Raw genomic sequence first — 27,673 nt, forward strand, 5'->3', positions numbered from 1 at the left:
TCCTGTGTCTGTTTTTCAACCGTAAACTTAAAATGTCCTTAGTAAATTAATGAATGAACAGTAAATTACAGTACATGAGTATACAGTCAGTGTATTGTCAACTGCATTACAATTCTATTCTACATTCCACAATCATATCAATTATTATTATTATGGATGAATTATCAAAATGATTTTTGTACAGGGATGCTGTCATCTGTCATCTGTCATCTGTCATCTGGCACAATAATACACTTCTGTCTCCTGAGCTTACATATTTATTCCTTGCAATGTCACTGCTTTACTAGATGTATCGCTGGTGATGGAGAACTTGCTTTTAAATTAATCTTTGTAGTCTAAGTTTACATTCCAATAGATCACCCCAATCCACTCCAGAGCTTTTCCTGGAGGCTGACGGATCCAGCCTGTACCATAGTCAAGTGAATAAGAGACTCAGATAGTCAGAGAGCCACCAGGTCGAACAGTCAAGAGAAAGTTCAAATGAATATTCAATGAAGGGGCTTTGTAACAATGAATGGGCTTTCAGATATATGTTCACATGCTTTATAAAAATCTGCAGCAATTATCAGAAAAATAACTTAACTTAAAATTGCTAAAAGCAACACAACAAGATAAGAGATCATGATGTGTTTTAGGACAGTTTTGAATATGCATAGGTTCTTCCCTCTCTCTTGAGGAATGTACTGTTTACTGACTCATGCCCACTGTTTGCATATGAAACACCTTTTTATTATTTTGATTAACATGCCTATATGTCTAACATTTTATGATCAAAATATAAGGGCATTATCTTGTAATATTCCAATAAGGTTTAAATGCTTTATATTTGGTTTATTACTGACTTCACAGAAAGGAACAAGTATGGATTTTTGTGCTTGTCTTTTACTAAAGAAAGTAATATGAGCAAGTTAATAATATGAATAAATAACCATTGTAATTCTGCTTATCCTAAAATGAGAAGCACGTAAATGTTTATGCGCCTCCTGGTGTAACATTAACAGAACTGCAATATTATGACTGTGAATATCTCGTTCAGTAATTTAAAAAAGATTTATTACTGTACCGACTATCCACCTAGATTCTACTAAATTTTTCTTTCAATTTGAAAACTGTGCTACACTGTTTTTTTAATCCACAATTTTCTAAATCATCATTTTAAAATGTTTGTGCCACATAGCTAACCAAGCCTATAAAAGCACAAAATGTTAAAACAAAAATATGACAATTCACCCAACCACAATGAAATCCAAATAAAAAAGGCTGTTGCAAAAAAAAACATCTACCTTTAGTTGACTCTTGTGAATGGGCCTATGCTAGTGTTTACTTTACACAGCACAATATAAAACATCACCAGTATGTATGAATGTTTGTGTGTGTCTGCCCAAAAACATTGTGAGTGTTATTGTTTGTGACAACATTTTAGGTGTTTCTCGCTCGTAAAAATTTATAAATCCTCAGATGTGTGTGTGTGTGCGTGTTTGTGCATGTGTATATGAGTGTGTGTGTGTCTAAAATGTCCTGTGTTACCACATTCATATTTTTAACATATAGAGAGAAAGCCATCTACATATCCACTAACACCAATTAAATGTGGGTTTCCTGCTTAGTTTGATCTGATGTAGGGCAAGTCTATAAACAAAGCAGGAAGTGATGATAATATTATAGAAATGGTTCTCTTTCAGGGTATTGATATTGTGCTATAAGCACCAGGGTATCCTGGTGCTACTAAGGGGGCAGGGCACAATCCATACCCAGACCTGACAAATGCTGTGATGATAGAGCTAGACAAAGGATGTGGCGACTCTACAAAACTTCAGCCGCTATTAGATTATTGATGATAATCTTAAATCTAATTTTTTTTATTTTGCCTTGTTGTGCAAGCACTGTCGAGCTTGTGCAGAGGCTACAGCTTTTGCCAGAGGGGAACTGGAATCAGGCCTGATTTCCCTCTGAGGTTTTTTTCTCCTCCAATGGAGTTTGCATACTGTTTTGCACTGCTTGCCTGGTCGGGGGGGCTGCTAGAATTTTATAGTCTTATTTAATCAACAATGCATATAAGAATTTATAGTGTGTCTGATATTTGACCTGTGTTTTGACTTGCATAACCTTTTATATTTTCTTTATAGTCAATCTTTTCTTGTACAGCTCCTTTGTAACAATGAAAATTGTAAAAAGCGCTATATAAATAAAACTGACTTGACTAAGTATTTTGTTAAGGGTTGAAAACTTCACAGTGTGGGGCCATTGGCGATATGCAAATTATATTGGAATGGAACTGTACGTAAGAAATGTTTTTGAATAGACGTTCTTGTGGTGTAGATCACTGTGACTCTCAGAAACAGTAATAAACAGCTGTGTCCTTGTAGAGTCATTGTGTTGCTTGAAATGTCCCTAGTAACTTGAAATGTGCTTTTCAGTTTATCACTATGTGCTACTATCATAAGAAATCTTTCCAATCAGTTCCAGATGTTTTCCTGCAGCCTGTCGTATCCAGTAAGTGCAGTAGCTGCTGAATATACAGTATACAAGTGACTAAAACATGATTTAAAACTTAAGCTGAGCTAGCGTGATCTGTTTATATCTGTTGATATACCACTCTTTCACATCAAGGAGGAAATAAAAAATTTGCACAGAGCACTTGGTTGGTTTAATTTCTTAAATCATCCTTGAAATTGTTAATTTAAGAGACCGTTTTAGTCACCATTACAAATGCTCATGGATGCACTTTGTCTGTATTTCAACTTTTTTTTATATCGAGGTTCTTCATATTTTTGAAAACGTTTTAAAAACATACAACGTGTCCATTTTTTAATGCTAATATGATGTTAATGTTAAGAACGTGCCCAGTTAATAAAAGTCACTATCATGGTGATCACTGTTTCCTTGAGTTGAGTTTGTCCCTTGACTCTCATGTGTTAGATTTTTCAGTGTGTTGCAACAGTACATCAAATACAAAGAGTTACAACACGCAATTAATCTAATACACAAGATTCAAGGGACAAGAGTCCAACTCAAGGAAACACTGATCACCATGATGCTGACTTATGTTAGCTGGGAACGTTCTTCCAACATTTAAGTTGAATCGCAAGTCATAGTTGAATCTAAAAATGGCTCTATAAAATTCAATTTGAAATGTATCGAAAATATGATAACTGGTTTAACCAATTCGCATTTAACAAATAATAATACTGATGATAAGTCAGTTAAGTCTATTTAAGAGAGAATCAGTGTAATATATTTTGATGAACATTACATAAATTACTGATTATATAGGAAAGAGCAGACCGTACATAATCAAATGTACCAAAGCATTAGCAGTTTTTTCATCAATTGCTTTCATAATGTGATATAATTATGTATACGGAACATAAAGAGTCAACAATTAATAATTTTCCACTACTTGTTTAAATACATGCATTTGAATTACATTGCAGTATAGGAACCTTTGATGTGTGCATATATTGTTCACTACAAAACAGGTCAGTAACTAAAGAGGTTATTGAACACATGGTTTAAGAGACCATGGCTTATGGGTTTGGACTGTGGGTTTCCTGCCCATTCACTTATAAAAGTAAGTCAGAAGGACTTTCTATGACATACATTTTGTCTACTGGTCATTAATCCAATATAGGAAATAATTATATTGCTCATTGAAGTCTGAAATGGAAGGATTTGAGATTGAAATTCCAGTTATTGAAATTCCGGATATTGAAATTCCGGATATTGAAATTCCAGAAATTGAAATGGAAGAAATTGAAATGGAAGAAATGGAGATGGAAGAAATGGAGATGGAAGAAATTGAAATTCCGGATGTGGAATTTGAGACTGAGAATAGGGCTCGCAGAACAAATAGAAAGGTGAACCAGAGAGTCCCGCAACAGGGCAAAGGTAATCGCCTAGTCAAAATAAAGGTGAATGACTACATTCGGTGCTCTGTATGCACCGTCACCTTCTGCAACTTCATGTTTCTGGGTACATCTGCTCTAATATGCTCCTTAAAGGTAAAAAAATTGCAACCATAAAAATATTATTAAAGACACAAACTATTTGTTTTGTTTAATTTCAAGAGAGCTGCAATATATTATTATAATCCTCAGATACTGTATACATGTCTAGAGTAAAAATGTATCTGCTTTAATGGATTCACTTACAGTACATTAACGCCATTTCTGAAAAGTCATTGTGAAAAATTATATTTGTGTATTCACAGGCACTAAATCGCAAGATTAGTAGAGATGTTGCTGGTGCCAGAAGGTTTGGCTGCTGTGCTCTTACTGCCAACATTTTTGCCATCATTGGGACGATCATCTTCATCGTTGTTTTTTTCCCAGTTTTCCGTCGTGTAATTCATTCAGCACAAAACAAGTATTAGAGTATATGTGGAGCGGCAGAGTATATTGTTGTGAATATTATTAAATAATTTTGCTGCCGAATTATTACACTATTACTTACTGTACATTTACCGTACTATAACATTATACTGCAATACCTGTTCTAAGCAGTAATGTCTAAATTATGAGTCCTTCCAAATGCGCTTGTTGTGAAATAAAACTCCAGAGAAGCAGGAGCAATATTGCATATGTCAATGTTATTTTTTCAGAGAGCAGAAAACTTTTTTTTAAATATTGAAAAGTATTGAATTTGCATGAAGGGTTACGCAAGACGACCACTGTGATGACCTTAAGCAGTTACAATTATGATAACCACAATGCAATGTATTAAGGGGTTTTCAAAATAAATCACATTTACAGGATCACATACTGTATAATACAATAGAAATTAGTTTTTTCCTAATCAAAGTTTTGGGAAGACCATGGAAATCTTAAGGTTTGATAATAGTCCGTACAGAGAAGGCTGAGTTTAACATGTGTGCGTAGGTCATAGAAGGCAGTCACTTTTTTGTATTATTTAGTATTATTAAGTCTGAAAATGCACAACTGAGTCCTATTGGATTACATTTAGAAAACTGGCCTCAAACTCAATTCCTGGAGGCCTACAGGTCTGCATAGTTTCTCTCTAACCCTAAATAAACACACCCAGCTATTCAAGGCCTTCAGGATCACCAGAAATGTCCAAGCAAGTATTGGTCGGAGCTGGTTAGAGCTAAACTCTATATGTGACCTTCTAGCAACTGAGTACGAGACCACTGATTTTAGAAGCATGACATCTTTAAGAAATCATCTAACCAGGATAAGATGCATTAAAGTATTAGAGATGGAAGGTTATATGAAATTTGAATGGTGAAATCATGCAAAAAGACACCAAAATACTTTCTTGTTGCATCTGGGCATGATATTCTTACTCCAGCGTGCATGAAAAATGAGACACCTATAAGATGCATAACTGATGTTATTTAATGAAACCAGATGAACTCATTTATGTTCAACAGGAACAGCAAAACAGCATTTAAAATATGATACAATAAATTATGTTTCAAAGTATTTGATAGGACAATAACACTAAACATGTACATATAGCAAGAAATTAAAAAAAGACGACAGCTCTTGGTTCAAATGTAAATTCCCTGGGGCAAAGTCTGAAACTATTCCTACACAGGGGGATAAAAATATAAACCTAAAGACTAAGTTCAGCCCAGCGAAACGACCATATGAAACTACTGAACCTTTCAAGCGTTAAACTGACTCATTTTGTTAATCAAAACATGAACAGCTGCAGTCTGCACCTGTACATTAACAAATGTATTACTGGAAAATAGAATGATATCACGCTATAAGAAAACAATATTTAAACTCCAGTTATTGTATCACTATATTTGTATGTAGTTCTTTTTTTACTTTCATTTCATATAAATATGATCAGCTGTGTCGTCCCCGTTTGATAGAAACGCATGTTGCGTGCATTAATACCTTATTTAATAAATAAAAAATGTATATGCGAAAAGCAGCTTAACTGGTAATTTGCTCTTTTACTGATGATACGTTAAGTTCTTTCGTTTACATTTTGGGGGGGGGGAATAAATTTAAGGCAATAGCAGGTTTTTCAAGCAGGTCAGTCTGGGCTAATGTCAAACCCGACAAACTTGAATTTGCTGAATAATAAAGGAAAAAACCCGGAACTCTTTTATTGTCTTCATGTGCTACAGTCAAATACAGTTCAACAGTGAAATCCAGACGTTTGACGTGTGATTTTATTTTTGATAAAAGGTAAGTTTAAAGATTATCTTGCCTTTGTAGAACATGCATCGCTTGCATTAACAGCATTCAAATAAACCACTGATCCGTGGTAAACAAATGTTTTGAAACCAACTATGTTTTGTTTGTTTCAGAAGCTCTCCTTCATTTCCCGTTCTATATTGCAGAGTTATTGGTTTGTCGGCTAGCAGAAAGTAAACATAAATCTGTTGTGATATTTATGCATAGGCTAACTTGAACATTTGTATCTGACATATGCCAACGAGCTCTACTTTTTCTCTCTATGCTTAAGAGTAGAAACCGATTTATTTTAAGGGAATCTTTTGTCTAAATTGTATCAAACTTTGTGTAGAAAGACGTTTAGTATTCGATAAATAAACAATGAAAACGTCTAAAATGGGCGAGGCTTAACAGCCCGGAAGTGTTTCGTCATTTGTCGGGTAAACGTTACAAGTGATCTAAATAACAATTCTCAAAATGTACAACTGACTGGGGTATCTGAAATGTAATGCCTTTTAACGTTTTTTTGTTTGTTTTAACCTGGCAAGATGTTTTAATATTACGATCAATAATTCTAGTTATCAAGCTACTTTATTAATATAAATTGCTGGTGCGGATGTTTTGTCAGATACTAAATTAACGGGTTTAAACAATAATATGCTGTAGTTTGCAATTATTTTTATTAAAGCAGAAAACGTAACGTGACTGATGTTTTAAATGTCTAGTGGAGAACTTTGTTTGGAGGAATTAAACACATTGGTTTACAGACTATCCCTGCTTTATTCCTTAAAGACCCTTACAGGCTCGCCTACTTCTAGTAATAAACGCATAAGGATCGTCTCAGTATGATTGTCTCTATGATTTCTCAGCATCCCTCAAAATCCTCTGTAAACGAATAAGGAAATGAACATGTTCTCTACTCAACCCTATGTCAAACAGGCTTGTTCACAATGGAGAGCCACAAACAGGTGGTGGAGAGGCTGCGGGGCGCTTTCCGCTCAGGAGTGACTCTTCCGGTCCATTTTCGTCAAACTCAGCTTGAGGCCGTGCTGTCAATGCTTGAAGACAATGAAGAGCAGATTGTAGAAGCACTACATAAAGACCTCGCTAAGGTATAAACAAGCGGGCAGGTCCACGAGTAGCCTTTTAGGCCTACATTTTAAGTCGCTTCTTAAATTTTGACTCACGTTTCCATTGATGCATTTATTTCTTCTTTCTGACAGCCCAAGTTTGAGGCGGTACTCTCAGAGATTCATATGGTGGTGAATGACCTGTGCCACACGATCAGTAACTTGCACACCTGGATGCAGCCCAGTTACGTGGGCACAAACCTGGTGAGATTCACACTTGAAATCATTTCGCTGCATTATAAACATATGCACCCATCATCCATTGCCCTCTGCTGCAAATCTGTTTAGAAAAATGCAGAATAAAAAAGAAACCTGTGTTATTGTATTTGCATTTCAGGCAACAATGCTAGATGACTGTTTCGTACGCACGGAACCGTTAGGTGTTGTGTTGATTATTGGAGCGTGGAACTATCCTCTACAGCTCATTGTATTACCTTTGATAGGTGCCATTGCTGCAGGTGAATATATGATTTATTGTCATAGTGTCCTTATATGACAAATCTACACTGTGTTTAACTTGGTGTCTTTTTATCAGGTAACTGTGCGATACTCAAACCGTCAGAAATAAGTCAGTCAACTGAAAAACTTCTTGCTGGACTCATTCCCAAATATCTGTCAAAGGTAATCCTGCTGTTTCCACTGTGAGTCTTTTTGATAATTTTCTTTTATAAATTGGCTTATGTGTGCCTTTTGTTTTTTTCTTGGAGGACTGTTATACTGTCGTTTGTGGTGGACCAGAGGAGACCAAGTCATTGCTGGAGAACCGATTTGATCATATATTCTACACAGGTAGGAGTTGTCATTGTTGTCAATAATGGATTGAATAAAACCTGACATATTTTTATTTGCTTCAACATCACCTTCTCTCTCCTTCAGGCTCTCAATCTGTGGCTCGTTGCATCCTCCAAGCTGCTGCTGTGCACCTGACCCCGGTAACTCTGGAGCTTGGTGGCAAGTGTCCTTGCTTGTTATATGGCCATCTAGACATGAAAGCTGCTGCTAAGAGGCTGGTGTGGGCCAAGTTTTTCAATGTAGGGCAGAGCTGTGTGGCTCCAGATTATGTTGTATGCACTGCTGAGACAAGGGATCTATTGCTACCGTTTATTAAAGAGGCTCTGGAGAGCTTTTATGGATCTGAGCCCCAGCAAAGCCAGGATATGGGTCGGATTGTGACAGACAGGCACTGGAACCGATTGGTTGAGATGCTGAAGAGTTCTGAGGGGAAGGTGGTGATCGGAGGACAGAGTGTCAAAGAAGAGAAGTACATTGGTGAGTAGTATGCAGTGCCTTGAAAAATTTGCTTAGAGGTCTGCTATTGACTCTTTCTCTCTTAAGCCCCCACAGTGGTCGTTGATGTGCAGGAATCTGATGCTCTAATGCAAGAGGAAATTTTTGGCCCCATCCTCCCTATTCTGACTATAAAGTCTCTCGATGAAGCAATCAATTTCATCAATGAAAGAGAAAAGCCACTTGCACTTTATGTGTTTTCAGATGAGTCTCAGGTATGTAAATAAAATCTATGAGGAGGAACTTATTTAAAATGTTAAGTCTGAGATACATGGATGCTTATGTTTTTCTTCAAGGTTGTGACCACAGTTCTTGAGAGAACCAGCAGTGGAGGCTTCTGTTCTAATGATGGGATAGTTCACATGTCTCTTCCTGGTTTACCGTTTGGAGGAGTGGGTAAGTGAACCAGCGCACATACAGTATAAATCCATTTCTTTAAGTTACAACTACAGCACATGCAAACTGACCTTCCTATAGGCAAATAATTCTGCAATTGGAAGAGATCTGAGAAAAAATTGTCTTTTGTGCATGTTGATACAGGTGCCAGCGGGATGGGCAACTATCACGGCCGCTGGGGTTTTGAGACGTTCAGTCACAAGCGCGGCTGCATGCTGAGGGGATGGGTACTGGAACGCGTCAACGTGTTGCGCAACCCCCCCTACACAGAGAGCAATCTCAGCTGGCTGCGCTGGGCCACCACTGCCAAGAAAAAGGGATGGGGGGGATGCTCCGTTATGTGAGGGGCAGTCACTTCCATTAAGAAAAATTAAAAAAGCATGACAGTCTGAGGTTTGGTCAGAAGGTTGTCCTGGGATTTCCAATAATATCAAGATATATTAAACTGACTCCGTGCACATATTTCAATTTTCCACTAGACGGCAGCATTGAGACATGCACACTAAAATATATATTTACTAGAAATAATTTATCTTTCATGATTCTGCTAATGTGTAAATACTCTGTTGATTAAAATATATACAGGTAAGCATCTGAACTGTCAGAATCAGAGTCAATAAATGGATCGTCCAAGTGTGTTATCTAACATTACATATCAACTTGCCTTGATAGTACGGCTTCTTTTAGCCAAGAGCGCCATCTGTAGCCTTTTCTTACGCACTAAATGTCTTGATGTGTGAAGAGAATTGGGGCATTACATCAAATGGTTTTCTTTCTTTACTTTGGATGAAAATGGCATTTTCTTTTGTTCATTTGCATTGTTTATGCATTTCCTCTAAAAAGTCTGGCAAGTAATGTAAAATACTAGCATTTGCTAAGCAATGATTGATTAAATTAATATGGAAACAAAGAAAAATTCAGATCGCGTATGTGTTCATTTGCGTTTATGCATTTTATGTAATGTCTGGCAAGTAAAATAAAAATTGTACTAGCCAATGGCGACTCAAGCTTCATTGTGTCCATAGAGGGATAAAAGTTGGCATTTGTAGATTTATGTTTGGATACGTAATATTTTACTTTGTTCTACATGCCATACGGGTCCGTTAGTATGGTGTTTTTTATTGTTGAAAATATAAAGAAGTATTGTATGTGTGTATTTTATGTTATTTTCACCAAGGTAAAGTACAAAAATAAAGTCTGACAAACATCCTACTTCTAGCCGTAAATTATTTATCTTGTGATCATCTTAATAGTTCTGTTTAATATATTATACATTTTAGTACATTTTTTCTTGATAGAGAAAGCAGCTACTTTTATGAGATGATTTATTTGAATCATTATCTATAAAATGTTTTCTTGACAATTTTGACAGTGATTATATTAAAACGGAAAAGTAGATTAACAACCCATATTATATTTATGTGACATAAATATATGCACACACACTTTCCAAGTACAGACATCAAACCCTGCACGGGAATCTTGTATTCTCATCCTGCTAAAGATATTTTTGAAAAACATATGAGGTCTTCCACGTTCCTCTAATTTGCATTTGTGAGGTCCAGATTCCGGTACGGTTTCGCAAGCATAGACCTAGTGAGACTAATCAATACAAAAGGCAGGTCACAGGGTTCAGATGCTTGTTCAGAAGACTGTCCTCTCGGATACATCTCATCAGAAACACTGAACCAGAAACACAGTTGTTTGCTCCTGCATGAAGTCTATTTCAGGGTTCAGGTTTGTAGGAGGAGGTGGGGTTGCTGCCAGGTTGGCCTGGCTCTGAGGCTTGTGGCTGAGTGGAGGCGGAGGTGCTCGCAGGACTGGCGGGTTCTTTTTGAACAAGTTCTGGCTCATCCTGGCCAGCCTGTGGAGGATGAACAAGGACCTTGTCGATGATCCCGAAATCCTGAGCTTCAATCGGACTCATGTACCTGTCTCTCTCCATCACACTGTCTACGTGAGGACAACAAACAAAACTTAAATTTCATGAAGACAGGAACCCATAAAAAATTGCACGTAAAACTTAAAAAGGCAGTTACTTATAGTCTCCAAAGGCTGGCCTGTGTGTTTTGAATAAATAATGTTGATCTGTCTTTTCAGCTTGAGAATCTCCTCTGCCTGGATTGCAATATCTGTTGCTTGCCCCTGTAGTTATAGATATGTATTTATTTTCATTTTTTGCATAGTTATGATTTTCTGTTAAGTGGATCCTAAATTAATTCTTACCCTTGCACCTCCAGAAGGCTGGTGCACCATGATTCTGGCATTGGGCAGGGAATGCCTCATGCCCGCGGTTCCTGATGCCAGGAGCAAACTGCCCATACTGGCAGCCTGGCCAACGCACCAGGTAGAGATGGGATTTAAGATATACTGCATAGTGTCGTAGATTGCAAGTCCAGCTGTAACTACACCACCTATAATAGATTTAAAATAAAGGACAACAAGGAGAAGGCATGTGAACAAAGCATCAAAATTCATCTTGAAAATCAATTTCGGAAGATAATTGTCCATTTTATAGCATTTCAATATGGAGACTTTGAGTTTTTTTCACATACACTACTATAACATTTACATTTAGTCATTTAGCAGACGCTTTTATCCAAAGCGACTTAAAAAGAATTCAGGGTGCAATAAGCGATATGTCATCAAAATAAGCAATATGTCATAAAAATAGTAGTGATGATGTAGACAAACTTTTTTGGTGAAAAGACTCACTCACCAGGGCTGTTGATGTACATGTGAATAGCTTTATTATTGCTCTCCGACTGGAGAAAAAGAAGCTGAGCAATAACCAGAGAGGCCACAGAGTCATCAATCTAGATAAAATTATTAAACAAAATATTTACACAATGAGGGGAAACACACACATTTTGATCCAGTTTTTCCTAGTATTTTACTTACTGGACCCATAACACAAATGATTCTCTCTCTGAGTAGTCTTGAGTAGATGTCATATGCACGCTCTCCTCGTCCCTGAAACAGACCAGATGTTGCGATGACTTGAGGTAGCTCTCAACTTTCATATGTATCATTTATTATATTTACGCGAGTCAATCAAATGTTGTTTTATAGATGATAAGGGCTCTACAGCTCCCCACTAACTAGGTTGAAACAAAGCAAGACCAACCAATTTGCCCTTACCGTCTGCTCCACGACGATGGGTATAAGAGGACTTCTCCATAGCGCAGTCTGGTGAATGGAACGGATCCCTTTGAGTGTAGTAGCGCCACATTGTAAGACCCTCTATAAAAACAACAACGGTCGATGGTTAAGACAGCAACTCTCCCATTTTGTACGTGTTAAGTATACTCTACCATTATAATTACACATAAACAGATCAAATAAGACTCTGACACTATGTAAAGTGTTAGCAGAAGGAAAACTGTAGAAAACTCAAATTTTGCGGCAAATATTTAAACCATTTGAACTGCAAACTTGCTGGCAAATATATAGTTGCACTGTAATTAGAATTTTGATCAGTTAACATCATTGCAACTGTAGTGAACGTTGTTTCGATTTGTTACATGATCAGCACAATTTTATAATTTCATATTTTATGTACAGGAGGCAGTTTAATACTCACTTGCAATAACATGTTTCTGTTGAGCAAACCCTTACGACCCCTGTTCACCCGGATGTGATCTTCGGCAGCGTGACCGTGAAGCAGCTCCGCTGTCATATGATGTAACCCAACGTATGAAGACTGCGCGTGAGCGCTAGATGGCGCAATTCACTTCAAGTCAAGTATTCCTTAGATCGAAATAATAAGACATTTTTAGGACTGAGGCGACCCCCACTTATAACATTTCTTTCTTTCATTTTTTTCTATTTTCTCAGAACACATGTAATTTTTGGTAGGCTACTTTGTATTTGCTTTTCTTTCGCCTTGCTTGTTTATTTACACCTTTCAGTGCCATTGCATATGTATATTTTGTTCAATATGTTCAATAAAAAAATATTCTTTAGATCTAATGGATGCATTAAAAGCATTCTAAAAAGCAATGATAATAATTTAATAGCATTAACGCGTAGGAACTTGTTTACATTAGTCTTTTTAGCATATCTGCGTGTACATTTTATTTATTCTAATCTTGAGAAGAAAGAACGAGTGTATTGTAAAATGGTTGTCGTTATTATGGAATGTAATATGATTTCTTTAATTATATTTCGTTTATTTACGTAAGGAAACGATAAGGAAATGCAACGGGTGATCGCAATGACGCTTCACGTACGACAGGGGCGCCATTGAGATGGTTGTTACAATACGAAGTCACTCTTGATTTGACATTGTTGAAAACTTTCTCCTTTCTGTCAGAAGAGATGTCAAATAACAGCGCAAACAGCAGCCTGGTGCTCCTGCAGAAAACCGTAAAGCAACTGCGATTCGAAGCAAGCATCCCAAGAGTTAAGGTGAGTTAACGAAAATAAACCAAAAGATCGGAAATGTTTGCGAACAGTGAACAGGGTGTGCCTTGACAGACTTGTTTCTTGCTCACTGGTGTCAGTCTCTGGCCATTCTGTTTCTTGCTACAATCCGTGTACTGTCTATCCTACGTTTGATGTGAGCTTTTACAGCATAGTTCATACAAATAAAGTGTAATGGATTACAACTGTTCGCTTTCCATGACAGTCGTGGCCTGTAAAGACCTCAATCGCCGTCGTTTTTAGCCATCTGGTTTCATGGCTACGCCATGCAAGCAAGTTTGTGGATGACAACTTGCTTGTAAACTGATTCATTGAACGTTGTCAACCAGTAGTAATGTTACCGCATCTTTGTATTTTGTGGTGTATTATATTCATGCCACAGCACAAATGCTTAAAACTATTCCTCGTGTAGTTATAACTTACTAGATAAAAACTCGTTCAGGCGCGCGACAGTGGAACTCTTTGTTGATCGCGAGACAGTGGCGCAATTGTTGCCCGAAAAATCCAAATCCTTATTAGTAACCACATTACCACTGTCCCCAAAACACAGTTTTTGAATCTGTTCTTACATTAACCACGGATTAAAGAAATACCCCGTGATTCTTATGACTGTCATGCTTTCCAGTAAATATATCCGCCTCAAACCATTTTATCTGTTTATTGAGTGTCTAACGCGAAAATGAGACCGGAGCAAGTTGTTCACTTGTTTACCCACAAGTTTTTATTTCCTTAGGTTTCTCAAAGTGCAGTTGATCTTAAAGCATTCTGTTTGCAAAATGCCAATAAGGACCCACTTCTTATGGGGGTGCCATCCAGCGACAACCCCTTCCGACCCCCTAAATCTTGTGCACTGTTCTGAGGTATTATTAACAGTCAGCTCTGATACATTTTTGTGGAATTATTTTGTTTATCCTGAACAGGAATATGAACATCTCTCTCTCTCTTCCCAAGGGGTCAACATAAAGAATCTGGAGAATCTTCTGAGCATTCCTCTTTTACATTTAGTTTTTTTCATTACAACGTTGAATTGTGCCCAAAATCCTATTACTTGGTGCTTTTCGCAGCACAGCTGGATCTTCACTACTTTTACACTACATGTGACAGGTGTATATTTGCAAAAAACATTATTTGAAATCTCGCACATTAAATAATGTGATTAATGAAGAAAACCATTCAAATATATTGTTTAACATAGATGCATGTCCAAACATTAAAGCTCATGGTAATTCAACTTTAGGAGACACAGGAGGAAATAAGAGTGCTCAGTTCAACTGTTCAAAGGGACAGTTCACCCAAAAATGTTAATTCTGTCTTCGTTTACCCATTATATTTTGAAGAATCCTTGTAACCAGACAGTTATTGGACAACATTGACTACCATGGTAGGAAAAATTGCTTTGTAAAATATTTTGTTCTGTTGAACACAAAAAATATATATTTTGAATGTAGCAAACAGTTCTGGGGCACTTTTGACTACCATCACATTTTCTCAATGGTGGCCAAGAACTGCTTGGTTTTAGACATTCTTTCCAATATATTTTTCTGTCTTCGGTGGAACAACTCGAGAGTGAATTACTGACTACAGCATTTTTATTTTCCAGTGAACTGTCCCTTCTTTACAAACATGCATAAAGGACCATTGGCAAAGTGACAGCTGATATGCAAAATCTTTGACAGGATAGCCAAGTCTATTTGAATATCATTACACACGAAAAAAGTGAACGAAGCAATGTTTTTTCACAATCCAATTAGGCTTATACGTGGACTGTTGTTGCCATGAATCTGTAATTAATTAACATGTAATTAAGATATTTAAATGTATAAACCAGTTAGCTGTATTGAAGGAAAAATATAACTTGAATCTCAGGTTCTTTTTGATAAAGATCAATGCTGTCTTTCTGATATATATATATATTAAACTGTTCTGAATATTGTAAGTGGTACTACTTTCTCTAACTGTATTTTCCTTAGTCTGTTTCTGCATCGTTTTGGAGTTTCGTAGGTTACACATAACAGTGTTAACAAAAGAGACAAAAGTTTTGAATTGTACCTGTGTTGGTTAAATGGTGCTGCCTTTCTCTGTCTTTACTGTTTGAACTAGAACACCAAATAATAAGTATAATAAGAATAATTCTAAGTGTACCAGCTGGTCTGTTTTGCCTATACTCTTTAACCGTGTGTGTTTATTTCATTTTATAACTTTATCAGTCGACCACTGGATGTAACCTTTTCACCCTGTTTACCTCACGCATGTCTTGTTTTTTTTCTGCGTGCTTACAGGACCAATATCTGCCTTTTTGCAAAAAAGAGCTAAAATATGATAACAGCAACTTGCTTTACAATATGCCATAGTAACTAACAGTCATCAAAAATTGTATGTTAATGTAATATATTGTTGTAATATTGTTATACAGATTTACAGTTGTAACAATAAGCAACAACAAAATGGTTGTATTTTGCTGTGTTGATACTTTTTTGTAATGGGTTACTACTTCATAGCTGTTTGGTAAATTCTGAACATTGTGAACATCTGTGCCTTAGGAGAGATGCGTCTCCTGTTATATTTGTGCTGTGCCTGCTCTACACCTGCAATAAAACGTTTTCAATCTCACACGTTTCCTTACATAATATCTATTACACTGTTTTTATATTTGTCTAGGATTTTACTAAACTTGTGTGCATTGTTTTTGCGCTTGGGGATTGAACTGAGCTAGGAAAAAAAAGATGTGGCCATGTGGAGGCAGTAGTAAGTCAGGCCTATCTTGACCACTGACTCCAGGGGAGATCTGAGCCGCTGCGAGCTGCCGGTTTGCCTCTCCCCAGATCGAAGATGGCGGTGTCCGTGTTCTCAGGCGTGCGCCTCCTCTCCATCGGAGACGCCAATGGAGACATACAGCGACATTCAGAGCAGCAGCCCTTGCGACTGGAGATTAAAACCACCCAAGATGCGGCTTTGATAAGCCTCTCAAACAGTGAGTATATACTGACTTTTAAAGACTTTGTATCCGGCCTCAGCTGAGCGGGATACCCTAGCTTAGCCAAATGAGGGTGATGTGTGTGCGGCGTGTATATATGTTGAGCAGCCCGTTCGCGCGTGAACGCTGGATCAGCACGTTTTAAGTTCTTATCTCAAATGCTGCTTTTAAGTCTAACCTGTGCTGTCTTAAACGTGAAGTTGTTGGAGGCAGGGGTCTGGTTTGATCACGCACGGCACAAACCACGTTGATCGTAGCCTGTTAGCATCGATAAACACTTTGTAGTGTGTTAAGCTGCTTACAGTTAGCTGCCACACAGCTAACTATCACGAGCTGTAACATTTCAACAATGAGTGAGGACTGTGTTTTTACCGTCTGATATTCAGAAAGAGGTCAACACATGTCCCGTTGATGATGTTGTTGTAACGTTTCTTTACGGACGTACTTGTAGCAGGACAGGGATACGCATTGGGAATATGGATTGGCGCGTATAAAGTTAGCCGCAGTCTGATCCTCAGTCTTACTATGAAAGCCTACGATAAAGCTCAAAAAGTGCTCGAGGTATCTCAAGATAGCTCTGTTATTCAGCACATGTTTTCTTTGTGCAAGCTTAGAATTTTACGTTGCATTACATTCATTTAACGTCTATTGGTCGGTGGGTTGAATGGATGTTGAGTTTACTTGATGAATTGCGCACATCGCAGCCTCACAGTTATGCATCGCCTTTCCACTTTACTACACTGTACTATGCTATTACTATATTGTCAGACTGGTGTGAAATGAAAATACGGTGTTTTTATGCTAGCGCCGTTTGGCCATTCATCTTTGTTTTGCGGGGAACAATAGCGGGTCCCCCGCCTCCATCTCCCCAGTGTCCCGCATGTTCATTCATCGCTCAGGGCTTTTGTTCAGAGCCCATGCTGCTGATGCCCCGCGGATGAGATGAATGTCTTCACTCAAACAGATGCAACTGCGTTTGAATGGACTTATATCTTTTGAAAAGTTTTTATTGCTCAACTCCTTAGCTTTGCAGATTATACATGCTAAAGCAATGTTGAAAAGAAATAAAAATTGCATACCGGTTAGACAGATGAGGATATTTTGTGCATGATAAGCACACGTGAATGAGCTCACAAATGTTACATTGAGGTGTAATTGAGCTTCTCTTCCAGATTTCATGTTCTGCCAATGGCAAAAACAATTTTGTTGCTCTTTCGCTTTTTAATTGAGGGAAACCTGTTGTTTCTTTACCTTGGTGTTAAGTAGTTTAGTTTCAAAGGATTTGTAGGACCCCAAAGAGCAAATCTTTCATTTAGAGACACCGGATGCCAATCATTAATCCTATATCGAAATCTCAGACTGTCAATCCTCCAGTCATGCCCTTTGTTGTGCTGTTTTCTTCAGATGTGTTAGAGGTTGTATTGCTTTCAGCTCAATTATATAAATGAAGACCAACATAATCTATGAAAAAATAATCCCTCGACAACTGGGAAAATAAATGACGTAATCCCTAAATCCTGCACTGCTGTTTACGGTAGCGGTGGTGGTAAGGGGAGGTGGCGTGGCACCATCCAATGCAAAATTCTCTGAATGGTCATTGTGAAGTTTGATTTGCAGGATGATGTTCCCTAGCAACCTTAAAGATATAACGTAACCACCTGAAATCTGTGAAAACATGATCAGGTGATGTGGCTGTGATAATTAACCATATGCATATGCATTCTGTTGACGTTAAATGTGCACTGTCGTTGGCATTGGTTTTAAAATACTCAATTGAAACTTTTTGCAAATATTAAGGTCCTTTGTTGAATAGCATAATCAGTAGTCTCGTGAAGGGAAGGCACCACTATTAAAAGTGTTTCAGGCAACAGTCATGTTTGTAACAACTTTATAAAATCATTATCATGTCAATATGGACATCTGTGCATGTGTGTTTTTCTCAACAGATGAGGAGACGTGTGTGTTTAAGTGTTCAGTTTCAAGTGAGACAGAATGCAGCCGTGTTGGGAAACAATCCTTCATCGTTACTTTGGGCTGTAACAGTGTCCTCCTCCAGTTTGCATCTCCAGCAGGTAAAAACTCTTATACTGTTTGTTTGCACAACATAATTAAAATGAGAACAGATTCTGTATATTAAGAAGTCGTAGTATACAATACGAATAAGACCATTTAATACTTGTCATGTGCAAGCATGGTACTTTTGAAGAAATTCATAAAAAGGAAATGCTATGTAGAGTGTGGTCCCGTTTCCTAATGGGTTTGTGTTGAACAGATTTTTCGTCGTTCTATAACCTCCTGAAGAATTGTCGTGGACATGGTGGCGAAAGATCTGTCTTTAATGAGAGGACCGAGGAGTCCTCAGCTGTACAGTATTTCCAGGTGTGTTTGGCTTTTGACATTCATATGCAAAGTAATCAGTTGATGAATCAGTTCAGATGAATCGACACAGATGAAACGCAAGAACGTACATGGCCTTTGTGATTGACCACTTGATCAACCTCTGACAAACAACTGTGGACCTGTGTATTTATGTTGAATGCTATGAAAATAAACCAACATTTTGATACTTGTTGAAGTTCATTCAACATTTTACTCTTTTGAATTCCTTTTATGGCTTTTAATAGCCAACCAAGTGTGTTTTGATTTATCAGAATGGTTGTATCTAACCATTTTAAACTGGACGTGTCGTCGACTACACATTCTATCAGGCGTATTCATTTTACCATAACTGCAACCATTTTTGCTATCAAAAATTTGAATTGCTCCTAAAAGACAAACTGTGCTTTTTGAACATATATGGTATATATATGTAACGGTACCATAACGGTAATGTCTTGCGTTCTGTCAGCCAATCGCTGAATTGTTTTCTTGGAGAGCTTCATTGGTTGAATATGAACGGGTAGTTACGGAGCTGCTGTTTTCGTGGAGCGCTCTAATAAAATTTGCCATCAAAACATGGCAAAGAGGAGATACACAACAGAAGAGGCGATTGGGATGATTTTTTGACGTGTGTGGGCCTGTGGTTGCAATTAGACAGGAACTGCTTCAGACGCATCCGCATTTGATTGAATAGTGCAAAAAAAATACACCCGAAGAAACTTTTATGCATGTACTACTGTATGTTTGTCAAGTCTGAAGATTCCTTCGTTCTATCGTTTTTTGAGAATATCTAAATGAACATCAATTAAAACTTATTTCCATTTTTACAATTCTTGTCTATTTTAACACACAGCAATGGTCAATAACCTTAATTTGTTAAAAGACATTTGTTTTCTGAAAAAATGATGATGACACGTTATGTTAGAACAGAACAGAATGTGTGAAAACAGCCTATGTTTGCTTCAGGTTTCCGAGAGTGAAAAATTTTTACAACTTATTAATGGATTCATGTAAATGCAGACAGTCTGCTAAACAAGGTAATATTCTAAGGGAAATATTTGACACTTGTTATCTTTGTTTCAGTTTTATGGCTACCTCTCTCAGCAACAAAACATGATGCAGGATTACGTCCGAACTGGAACATATCAACGAGCCATCCTCCAGAACCATACTGATTTCAAAGACAAAGTACTGTACCATTAAAACATCTCCGGCTGTTCTGAACGAACTTCCACTTGTAGATGTATTTGCAAATGCACAAATATTTAATTAAATAGTTGCTGAGTTGCTCTTTATGGGTAGCTTATTGGGTTCTTGTTCTTTAAAAGCCTCATTAATTGAGGATATCTTGACACTTTAATCTTGTTTAGACCCAAATATTGTACATTTGAACACTCACTACAATCCAGAAGCACTTGAGTTTACATTTTTAAATGAACATTTTTAAAGTTGTGAGAGGACTTTGAATTGAAATTGGCTAGCTCAAACAATTTTGATTGCAATTTTTCTCAGGTGGTGTTGGACGTAGGTTGCGGTTCTGGGATTCTGTCGTTTTTTGCTGCTCAGGCTGGTGCTCGTAAAATCTATGCTGTGGAGGCCAGCACCATGGCTCAACATGCAGAGGTATGACAGATCCACATAAAGCTAAAAACATTATCAAATTGGCTCAAATATTAAATAAATAAACTAAGAAGGTGAAGGGTGAGTGGATGATGCAAGTTCCAATGTTACAGAATACTTCTTTTGCAGGCCATTTGTATTGCTTAGCTGCTAGCATAAATTTGTAATCGCTTATCTTGACATTCAGCTTTATAACAGACATGTGGGTAATAAGATGACACTTAGCCTCCGTTCTTTAAAACCAGTGATGATATACATTTATCGTGCATCCGCAGGTTCTTGTGAACAGTAACAGGCTATCTGAGCGTGTTTTGGTGATTCCTGGAAAAGTGGAGGAGGTTTCTCTGCCTGAGCAGGTGGACATTATCATCTCTGAGCCCATGGGCTACATGCTGTTTAATGAAAGAATGCTGGAAAGTTACCTGCATGCCAAGAAATTCCTCAAGCCCAACGGTATGTGAGAGAAACAAGGGTTTATTCAATAAAATATAGTTGTACAAATTTTGCGTTCTGCCCGTCTCTAACCTCTGCTGTGTTTACAGGCAAAATGTTCCCTACCATTGGAGACGTTCACCTCGCCCCTTTCACAGACGAGCAGCTTTACATGGAGCAGTTCACTAAAGCCAATTTCTGGTGAGCACTTTGTGGAGATTCGGGAGACTGGTAGTGTGCATAGTTTTTAGGCCTTCTGATGTCTTTTGAGCCAACGCTGACAGAAGATTTTCCTGTTTTTCAGGTACCAGCCGTCTTTTCATGGTGTGGATTTGTCTGCGCTGAGAGGAGCTGCAGTGGATGAATACTTCAGACAGCCTATTGTGGTATGAAAGAAAATTCAATAACTGGTTTATTGGGTGTGTGATTTTGGCTGTTTATCGTTAGCCACGGTTTGTGATGTTTATGAGGCAGAGAGCCAAAACACAAGCTTAATTTTATTTTTTACAGACACTGATCTTAAGCAGGGAACTGCATGGGGTGTAGTTTTTATGCAAGTAAAGGAACTGCTGGGGGTGGAGAACACAACAAAGTAGTTATTTAGTTTTTGTGATATTTTAGCTCATTGAGATACTATAAATTGACAGCTATGGTGGAAAATTAACAGGCCATTGCACATTTTCCTTTAATCACCATTTCTGGATGTAATGTGTCCAGGAGTTAAATTGGGATTTATGTGCCGGGGCTCTGTAGAGGATTTTGAGGGTTGCGACCTGTATATGAAGTGCTATTCATTGTCGAACTGTAAATTGTAAGTTGAGAGAGCCCTTTGCTATGAACTATAAAATGCTGATAAAACTCATTCTAGATGCCAGCAGTTGCACTTTCCTTGTGTCAATATCGAATATCTTCATTTATTAATGTCCACAAAATTGTATGAATGACCTGTGTATTTTCTGTAGTTTCTGTCAAAACTTCATACAACATTCACAATGATTGAGATGACCTATTAACTTGTGCATTGGTGCTGAACAATGAAAACCCACACAAAGAAAAAACCTATAAACGCTTGCATATTTTTATTTGAAATCTGGAAAAAACTTTTTAGTCGTTCACACAATGAAACAAAAATTTATAATTTTTCCTAAACCAAAACCTATAAATAGTACATTTAGAAAAATTGTTTTTGAAAATGTGAGGGGGGGTTACTCACTTCTGTGAAATACTGTATATCATATTTATAGAAACTTTAAGTATTATTGCGTTGCATATTTCTTCAATGTCTCGTAGCCCTACGTTCAGTGTTATGTGCTCTCTGGGTCTGAAAGGTAAAACAACCCTGATTTAGTTTAATACAGAGAAGAGATTTAGGAGCAAAGATAACTGGAGAATGTAGAATGGGCAACGGTGTAAATACGTGAAGGATTTAGTTACGTACTTAAGTTGCATATCAGTACATAGAGACCAAATGAGAGCAGAGTGATTGTTTATGGTAAATATGAGAAGGGCAGCATACTCTTTGGAGTTTCAGTGAAAGTGTAATAGAAGGCTATATGTAAAATATGTGTGCTTGACTTTATGCTTGGGATGAAAGGTTGTATTTTGTGGTCTGGGTTTCTGAGCTCCCTGTTTGTGTGTGGTAAGAGAGGTACCTTATTAAGGTGCGCATGTGAAGGAAAGTTTATTTAGCATGTTTTTAAATATACAAGCACTCTACAAATGTTGAACTTCGAGTAAAGTGGCAGCGCTATATATAATCTTGGTTGTTTATTTTAATCTCACGACATGTTATTTTTCCACTTTCTGTGAGCTAATAGAAGAGCCTAAAAGAACTGCATTTTGTATATAAAATGTTTAGTTTACACCTTGTGAGCTGTCGTTCATCCAGCAGTAGTCAGCTGTGCAGACATTTGTGATGTCTGTAATAGTGTTACACTGCTGGGACATTGATCTGCTGAGCAAGTCTGACTTTAAGGGCTGTTGTACAAGCAGCCTTCAGAGTTCAAGCCAAGGCAGGAAAGCCCTCTGAGCTAGGACTGAGTCTACGTTACTCAGCCCGTGACAGGAGGCCTAACAGCTTATTATCCTGATTTATTTGACTGCTTCATCATCCTAGACGGGCAGAACTGAGTGTTCTGTTATGCTATCCTAATATTTCTTGTTTATCTTATTCCTTTCAGGACACTTTTGATATCAGGATCTTGATGGCCAAATCAGTCAAATACACAGTCAACTTTTTAGAAGCTAAAGAAGAGGACCTTTACAAGTATGGATTTCACCAAATGCATGATTTTTTATAATTTATGTAAGATATAAAGTTACCACAACAGGAAGTTTGTCAGCTGAGTCTTTGTCGTATTTATTTGTTCCTCCTTTTTTGTCTTTGCAGGATAGAAATTCCCTTTAAATTCCACATGATGCATTCAGGCCTTGTGCACGGATTGGCTTTCTGGTTTGATGTGGCATTCGTGGGATCAGTGTAAGTTCCCAAAAATCCTTGTTTTCACACTCAAATTGTTTTTAAGAACTTGGACCCCTTTACAGGGTCTGAATGTGGACCAAGTGTAACAGGAATTCAGTTTGCACGGCATTTACATTGTCTCTGGCCTCAGAAGTAATTCTATGATAAAAAAATCTACGAACCAAGCACTCACCAAATCCACAACGAATTTGATTAATTGTATTAAAGGAACAACTCATGATTTACTGCGGCGGTAGTGCACATTACTGTGACAAATATAAGTGTAATAAATATGACAGTTGCGATAAGGATTGACATTTGTAGTCTATCATTTTTGGATGGCTTTATTTAAAAGATTTTACATTTACACAAATTATTGGCATGTGTTTCTTTTGGGGCCTTCACGGCTAAACCCAGGTTATTCAGCGGGTTCTGCAATGGATCTTGTTGTGAAATAAACAGTTACATTAAATCAAATCCCGATATAACTCGCTTGCTTGGTGACAGAATGCGTCCAGGTTGCCGCGGTTGTATAGAGACATCTACTCATTTGCATTCCTGTGCACATCTTCTGAACGCCCATTTAGTGCAGCTGTACACATCTTAATCTGCACAATGTCAACATGTTAGTTTCCCATCAACGAGTAGGAAAAAGTAGCTTTTTATAGCAATCTCAATTGGAAAGCCAAGGTATGTTTAAATAGTTTGTTTTAAATGGAATTGTTAAGTAAGGGTTAATACGCGACTGACTGAAGTTGTCACTGCACCAAGAGTTATTTTATTTCATATTTAAATTTTCGAATATTATTAAAGTTTTCATTATTAACTGATGTTTATTTAAATGTTTTATATGCTGTAGTGTGTCGTTTCATTGATGTATTTGTGCATTAACATGGACGGCTGTTTCATCCTCATTTATTTGGGATATCATGTTTTAAAAAAAGGCCTATATCTCTCTTCCAGTCGTCATGTGGTGGCTACACGCAAATATAATATGAATCAAATATATTTCCCAACCACCGAAGTTAATTTGTCCGTTACGACCACTGTTATAAAAAACTGTTTGGTAGTAGTTAATACGCCCTTCATTCTGTCATCTCAGTAAATCTTGAATAGGTGTCTCCTCGGCCTGTCATTAGTCTCTGTATCCTGTCACGGCCAACATTGTTTGCAATTAAATGAGTGGGAGAATTAAGTGCACTTGAGCAGTTGGCATATTTTTCATGTCTTCACATGTAATACAACATTTTTACAAATGGAAACCATTTTCAGAGTGTAAAAAAACAGTAAAAAGTGTGATACTTTGAGATTCTTATGTGATCTATAATGTATAAATGTGAATGAACTCCATTTGTGTGACCATACAAATTTACAGCTTCTGAACTGAAGCCAATTGAATTGAAATGTGGTGTTTGTCTGTCTGTGTCTGTACAGGATATCTGTGTGGCTCTCCACAGCTCCCACAGAACCCCTGACTCACTGGTACCAGGTTCGCTGTCTGCTTCAGTCGCCCCTCTTCACTAAAGCAGGAGACACAATGTCAGGCACCGTTGTTTTAATTGCCAACAAGAGGTGAAGACACACACCTCTTCTTTTAACCCTCAAGGTGGCACCTTCCCTTTTTCGAAAACATTTTTAATAATTGCTTTTCCCTTCATGATTCCTCTCACAGACAAAGCTATGACATTAGTATTGTTGCCCAAGTGGACCAGACAGGCTCCAAGTCCAGTAATCTACTTGATCTCAAGAATCCCTATTTCCGGCAAGTAGACGCGTTGTTTTTTGTCCAAGGAAAATGATAAGAGGATGTAGCCATGTGTTGCTTATATTGGGTTGTGTTGTGTTGTGTAGGTACACAGGCACCACGCCGTCCCCACCTCCAGGATCACACTATAGCTCTCCCTCAGAGAACATGTGGAATTCTGGGGGTACCTACAGCATGAGCCAAGGCATGGGTGTTTCAGGTACATCAGCACACATGTACATCAAAAGAAAGTATCTTTACCAATTACAGAAAGAGCTATTGGCCTGCCAGCTTTACCTCCTTTACCCCAAAACACTACTGATGATCTTAACAAAGTGTTTGGAATTGATATTGCATAATGGGGTGTTTATTAGAATCTAAACTTTGCAGTGGCCCTACATTACTGGAGCTGAGCAACCCTTCATTGTGGATTGTTTTGTTGTGTAATATGTTGAGTTCTGTCTCCTCATTCTCACTCTATTTCAGGGATGCCTGCAGCCTATGACCTCAGCACTGTCATTGGGGGCAGTGGCTCAACAGTCTCCCACAACAATCTCATCCCCATTGGTACAGATACGCATGCACGTATGGATATTACACTCACACTTACACACATATGAGAAGTACAGTGTTGCGTCGTTCTGGATTTATCTTGCAACCCTAAGATAGTGTTCACACACTGGTGGCAAGTTGAATTAAGTAGTATGGAGAGAACGTAAGGAATGTGGGAAATAATTGAGCTTTCATAGTAATCCATATAAATAACATGCACAAGAAATTCAAAAATCTATACAGAAAATGGCTTCAAATTAAGTTAAAATCTTGCATCAGAAGTACCCTTTGAACTTGAGCTTACACATGTGGAATATGCCGTGGTGCTGTGCTTCTTGTCCGGTGTGTGACCCCCCTTTAGACATATTTAATGATATTAAAGGGGTCATATCTTCAGGGTTTTTGTATTGAAAGTAACTTTCCGCAACTTTCAGTCATCAGCTGAATGCATTAAAGGAAGATATGACCACCTTAATATAGTCATTCTTCTAAAAATCTTTTACAGAGTTCGTAAACTGAGTGCTCGAGTTTGATTTATAATCACAAACTGTCACATAAGCTATTTGTATACATGTTCACTGTAAATTAAAGTGGGTTTTCTGTTCTTCCGACAGTAAACACAGGGATTGTGAATCACACTCACTCCAGAATGGGATCCATCATGAGCACAGGAATCGTCCAGGGTAAGTCAACCTGCTCTCATGGTACAAGTTTTGTTTATAAACACGACAATAAAACTCTTTTCTATGTAGATTTTTATATCAGTGTAATGTAAGTGTGTGGTCCGATCAGTCATGGACATAACATGGATGTTTGCTTTCTTCTCTCCTCAGGGGCCACAACTGCCCAGCAGGGTCCCAGCAGCAGCAGTCCTTATTACCCCGTCACCAACCAGTTCACCATGGGTGGCCCAGCGATCTCCATGGCGTCTCCTATGGCCATCCCCAGCAACACCATGCACTACGGGAGCTAAGGCCAACGGATGGCCTCTGCATGTCCAGAACCCCGACCCCTACCCTGCCCCCTCTACAAACCAACCGCAGCCAAATTTAAAATACCAAAACCAATTCACCAGTCTCTTGACCATCACTTTATCCTCTCTCTATATATATAGATATACATGTATACGTATATATATATTCTAAATTCTATCTCTTACACTCACTGGTGTTTTATTTGTACATATCCGTCCCACAACCCTATAACGTCATCACGCAGGGTGCGTATCTGTTCATCTTCAATACTCCCTCCCCACCAACAACACGGCATCTGCTCCACAACCAGCCACTAGGAGGCAGCACTTGTTTGCAAGCATGCTGTGAAGCACAAAACAGAGACTCGACACCCAACGCAAAAGGAATCGGGTGGAGAAACGGGACAAGACTTTTTTTTTATGAACGCGTTCATGTGCACTCGTTCCCTCTTAATTCACAAACTCACACCTTTTTAGCTGCACAAAGGCTGTCAATGACTGGATGTGAATTTATGATCAATTGAAACAGCTTTCAGTTTCATGTTACACACGACATCAACTGGCCTTAGCATCTCTATTCGTTCAGCATGGGCTTTAGACGACCACCTAGATGTTTGTAACCTCCCATTGTTCACCAGAAGAGATGGACAAATGCTGTAGATGCTGTTTCGGCTACCAGCACGGTACTGGTGGAACCTGCCTGTAGACGACCATAGCATAGATAGAAATTGTCTCACTTTCATTCCATTTCTGACTGTGTTCATCGAGTGTGTTTTAAACTAGTGCAGTCCCAGATTGTTTTGTTGTTTGGTATTTCCTAAAATGACTCTGGCATGGTTTGTCAGTCCCCTACCCCAAAATGACGCCAATCTGACTCCCTTTAAAAATTGACTGCAAATTAATTTAGTCAGCCAATTTATAAGGACAGATTTCAGGGAAAAAAGACCAGCCCCAAACCCTCTGCTACCAGCCAAGGTGGACTCTGGAATGCTGGGAAGGATATTCGGCTCTGGGGGAAGGAATACAGTAGGATGTCTTTGGACATGCTGACCACTGCAGCAGGAAACCGTTTGGAATTGCAGTATCTTAGTTTACACCCCCGATCCCTTTCTTGTCAACTTCTACGTGTTGTAAGACTTGTTGAAGGA

General features: G+C 38.1%; 3 protein-coding genes and 1 long non-coding RNA gene across 7 annotated transcripts; 3 read left to right on the forward strand and 1 right to left on the reverse strand.

Moving 5' to 3' along the window:
• Positions 1-5,836: 5,836 nt before the first annotated feature.
• Positions 5,837-10,176, forward strand: aldh3b1 (aldehyde dehydrogenase 3 family, member B1). Of its 3 annotated transcripts, none has more exons than XM_079457298.1 (10): positions 5,837-6,164; positions 7,092-7,264; positions 7,376-7,486; positions 7,620-7,740; positions 7,818-7,903; positions 7,990-8,071; positions 8,159-8,551; positions 8,618-8,784; positions 8,866-8,965; positions 9,110-10,176. In XM_079457298.1, exons 2-10 carry the CDS (start codon positions 7,103-7,105, stop codon positions 9,307-9,309), a joined length of 1,422 nt encoding a protein of 473 aa, XP_079313424.1. In that variant the 5' UTR covers positions 5,837-6,164; positions 7,092-7,102; the 3' UTR covers positions 9,310-10,176. The 3 variants fall into 3 exon arrangements, with proteins under 3 accessions (XP_079313424.1, XP_079313426.1, XP_079313425.1); XM_079457300.1 differs by lacking the exon at positions 5,837-6,164 and adding an exon at positions 6,561-6,592; XM_079457299.1 differs by lacking the exon at positions 5,837-6,164 and adding an exon at positions 6,565-6,657.
• Positions 9,906-12,715, reverse strand: clpp (caseinolytic mitochondrial matrix peptidase proteolytic subunit). Its single transcript, XM_079457301.1, has 7 exons — positions 12,549-12,715; positions 12,107-12,208; positions 11,867-11,938; positions 11,685-11,781; positions 11,192-11,379; positions 11,005-11,110; positions 9,906-10,918 (listed from the first exon to the last, which is right to left on the reverse strand). Exons 1-7 carry the CDS (start codon positions 12,642-12,644, stop codon positions 10,692-10,694), a joined length of 888 nt encoding a protein of 295 aa, XP_079313427.1. The 5' UTR covers positions 12,645-12,715; the 3' UTR covers positions 9,906-10,691.
• Positions 12,716-14,461: 1,746 nt separating this feature from the next.
• On the forward strand, positions 14,462-15,999 carry LOC306894616. The gene is made up of 3 exons (XR_013786713.1): positions 14,462-14,494; positions 14,628-14,771; positions 14,991-15,999. It is a non-coding gene; the product is annotated as an uncharacterized lncRNA (long non-coding RNA).
• A 92-nt stretch (positions 16,000-16,091) lies between these two features.
• Positions 16,092-27,080, forward strand: carm1 (coactivator-associated arginine methyltransferase 1). Of its 2 annotated transcripts, none has more exons than XM_079457302.1 (16): positions 16,092-16,361; positions 18,311-18,436; positions 18,637-18,743; positions 19,827-19,931; positions 20,256-20,366; positions 20,639-20,816; positions 20,906-20,996; positions 21,100-21,181; positions 22,976-23,061; positions 23,185-23,274; positions 24,691-24,828; positions 24,929-25,018; positions 25,108-25,220; positions 25,487-25,585; positions 26,167-26,235; positions 26,386-27,080. In XM_079457302.1, the coding sequence occupies exons 1-16, from the start codon at positions 16,220-16,222 to the stop codon at positions 26,523-26,525; spliced, it is 1,767 nt and encodes a 588-aa protein (XP_079313428.1). In that variant the 5' UTR covers positions 16,092-16,219; the 3' UTR covers positions 26,526-27,080. The 2 variants fall into 2 exon arrangements, with proteins under 2 accessions (XP_079313428.1, XP_079313429.1); XM_079457303.1 differs by having other exon boundaries at positions 16,125-16,361; positions 25,487-25,567.
• Positions 27,081-27,673: the final 593 nt, after the last annotated feature.

This window comes from Barbatula barbatula, assembly GCF_947034865.1.
Source record: "Barbatula barbatula genome assembly, chromosome: 5".
Taxonomy (NCBI): domain Eukaryota; kingdom Metazoa; phylum Chordata; class Actinopteri; order Cypriniformes; family Nemacheilidae; genus Barbatula; species Barbatula barbatula.

Excerpts from the sequence above, each read along its gene's own strand:
- aldh3b1 (XM_079457298.1), top strand. The coding sequence starts at position 7,103 with ATGGAGAGCCACAAACAGGTGGTGGAGAGGCTGCGGGGCGCTTTCCGC. Across the intron at positions 7,265-7,375 it reads TACATAAAGACCTCGCTAAG|CCCAAGTTTGAGGCGGTACT; the intron begins GTATAAACAAGC and ends TCTTTCTGACAG. Across the intron at positions 8,785-8,865 it reads TGTTTTCAGATGAGTCTCAG|GTTGTGACCACAGTTCTTGA; the intron begins GTATGTAAATAA and ends TTTTTCTTCAAG.
- clpp (XM_079457301.1), bottom strand. The coding sequence starts at position 12,644 with ATGACAGCGGAGCTGCTTCACGGTCACGCTGCCGAAGATCACATCCGG. Across the intron at positions 12,209-12,548 it reads ACAGAAACATGTTATTGCAA|AGGGTCTTACAATGTGGCGC; the intron begins GTGAGTATTAAA and ends TTGTTTTTATAG. Across the intron at positions 11,380-11,684 it reads CATGTACATCAACAGCCCTG|GTGGTGTAGTTACAGCTGGA; the intron begins GTGAGTGAGTCT and ends AATCTATTATAG.
- carm1 (XM_079457302.1), top strand. The coding sequence starts at position 16,220 with ATGGCGGTGTCCGTGTTCTCAGGCGTGCGCCTCCTCTCCATCGGAGAC. Across the intron at positions 21,182-22,975 it reads ACTTCAGACAGCCTATTGTG|GACACTTTTGATATCAGGAT; the intron begins GTATGAAAGAAA and ends TATTCCTTTCAG. Across the intron at positions 24,829-24,928 it reads GTTTTAATTGCCAACAAGAG|ACAAAGCTATGACATTAGTA; the intron begins GTGAAGACACAC and ends TTCCTCTCACAG.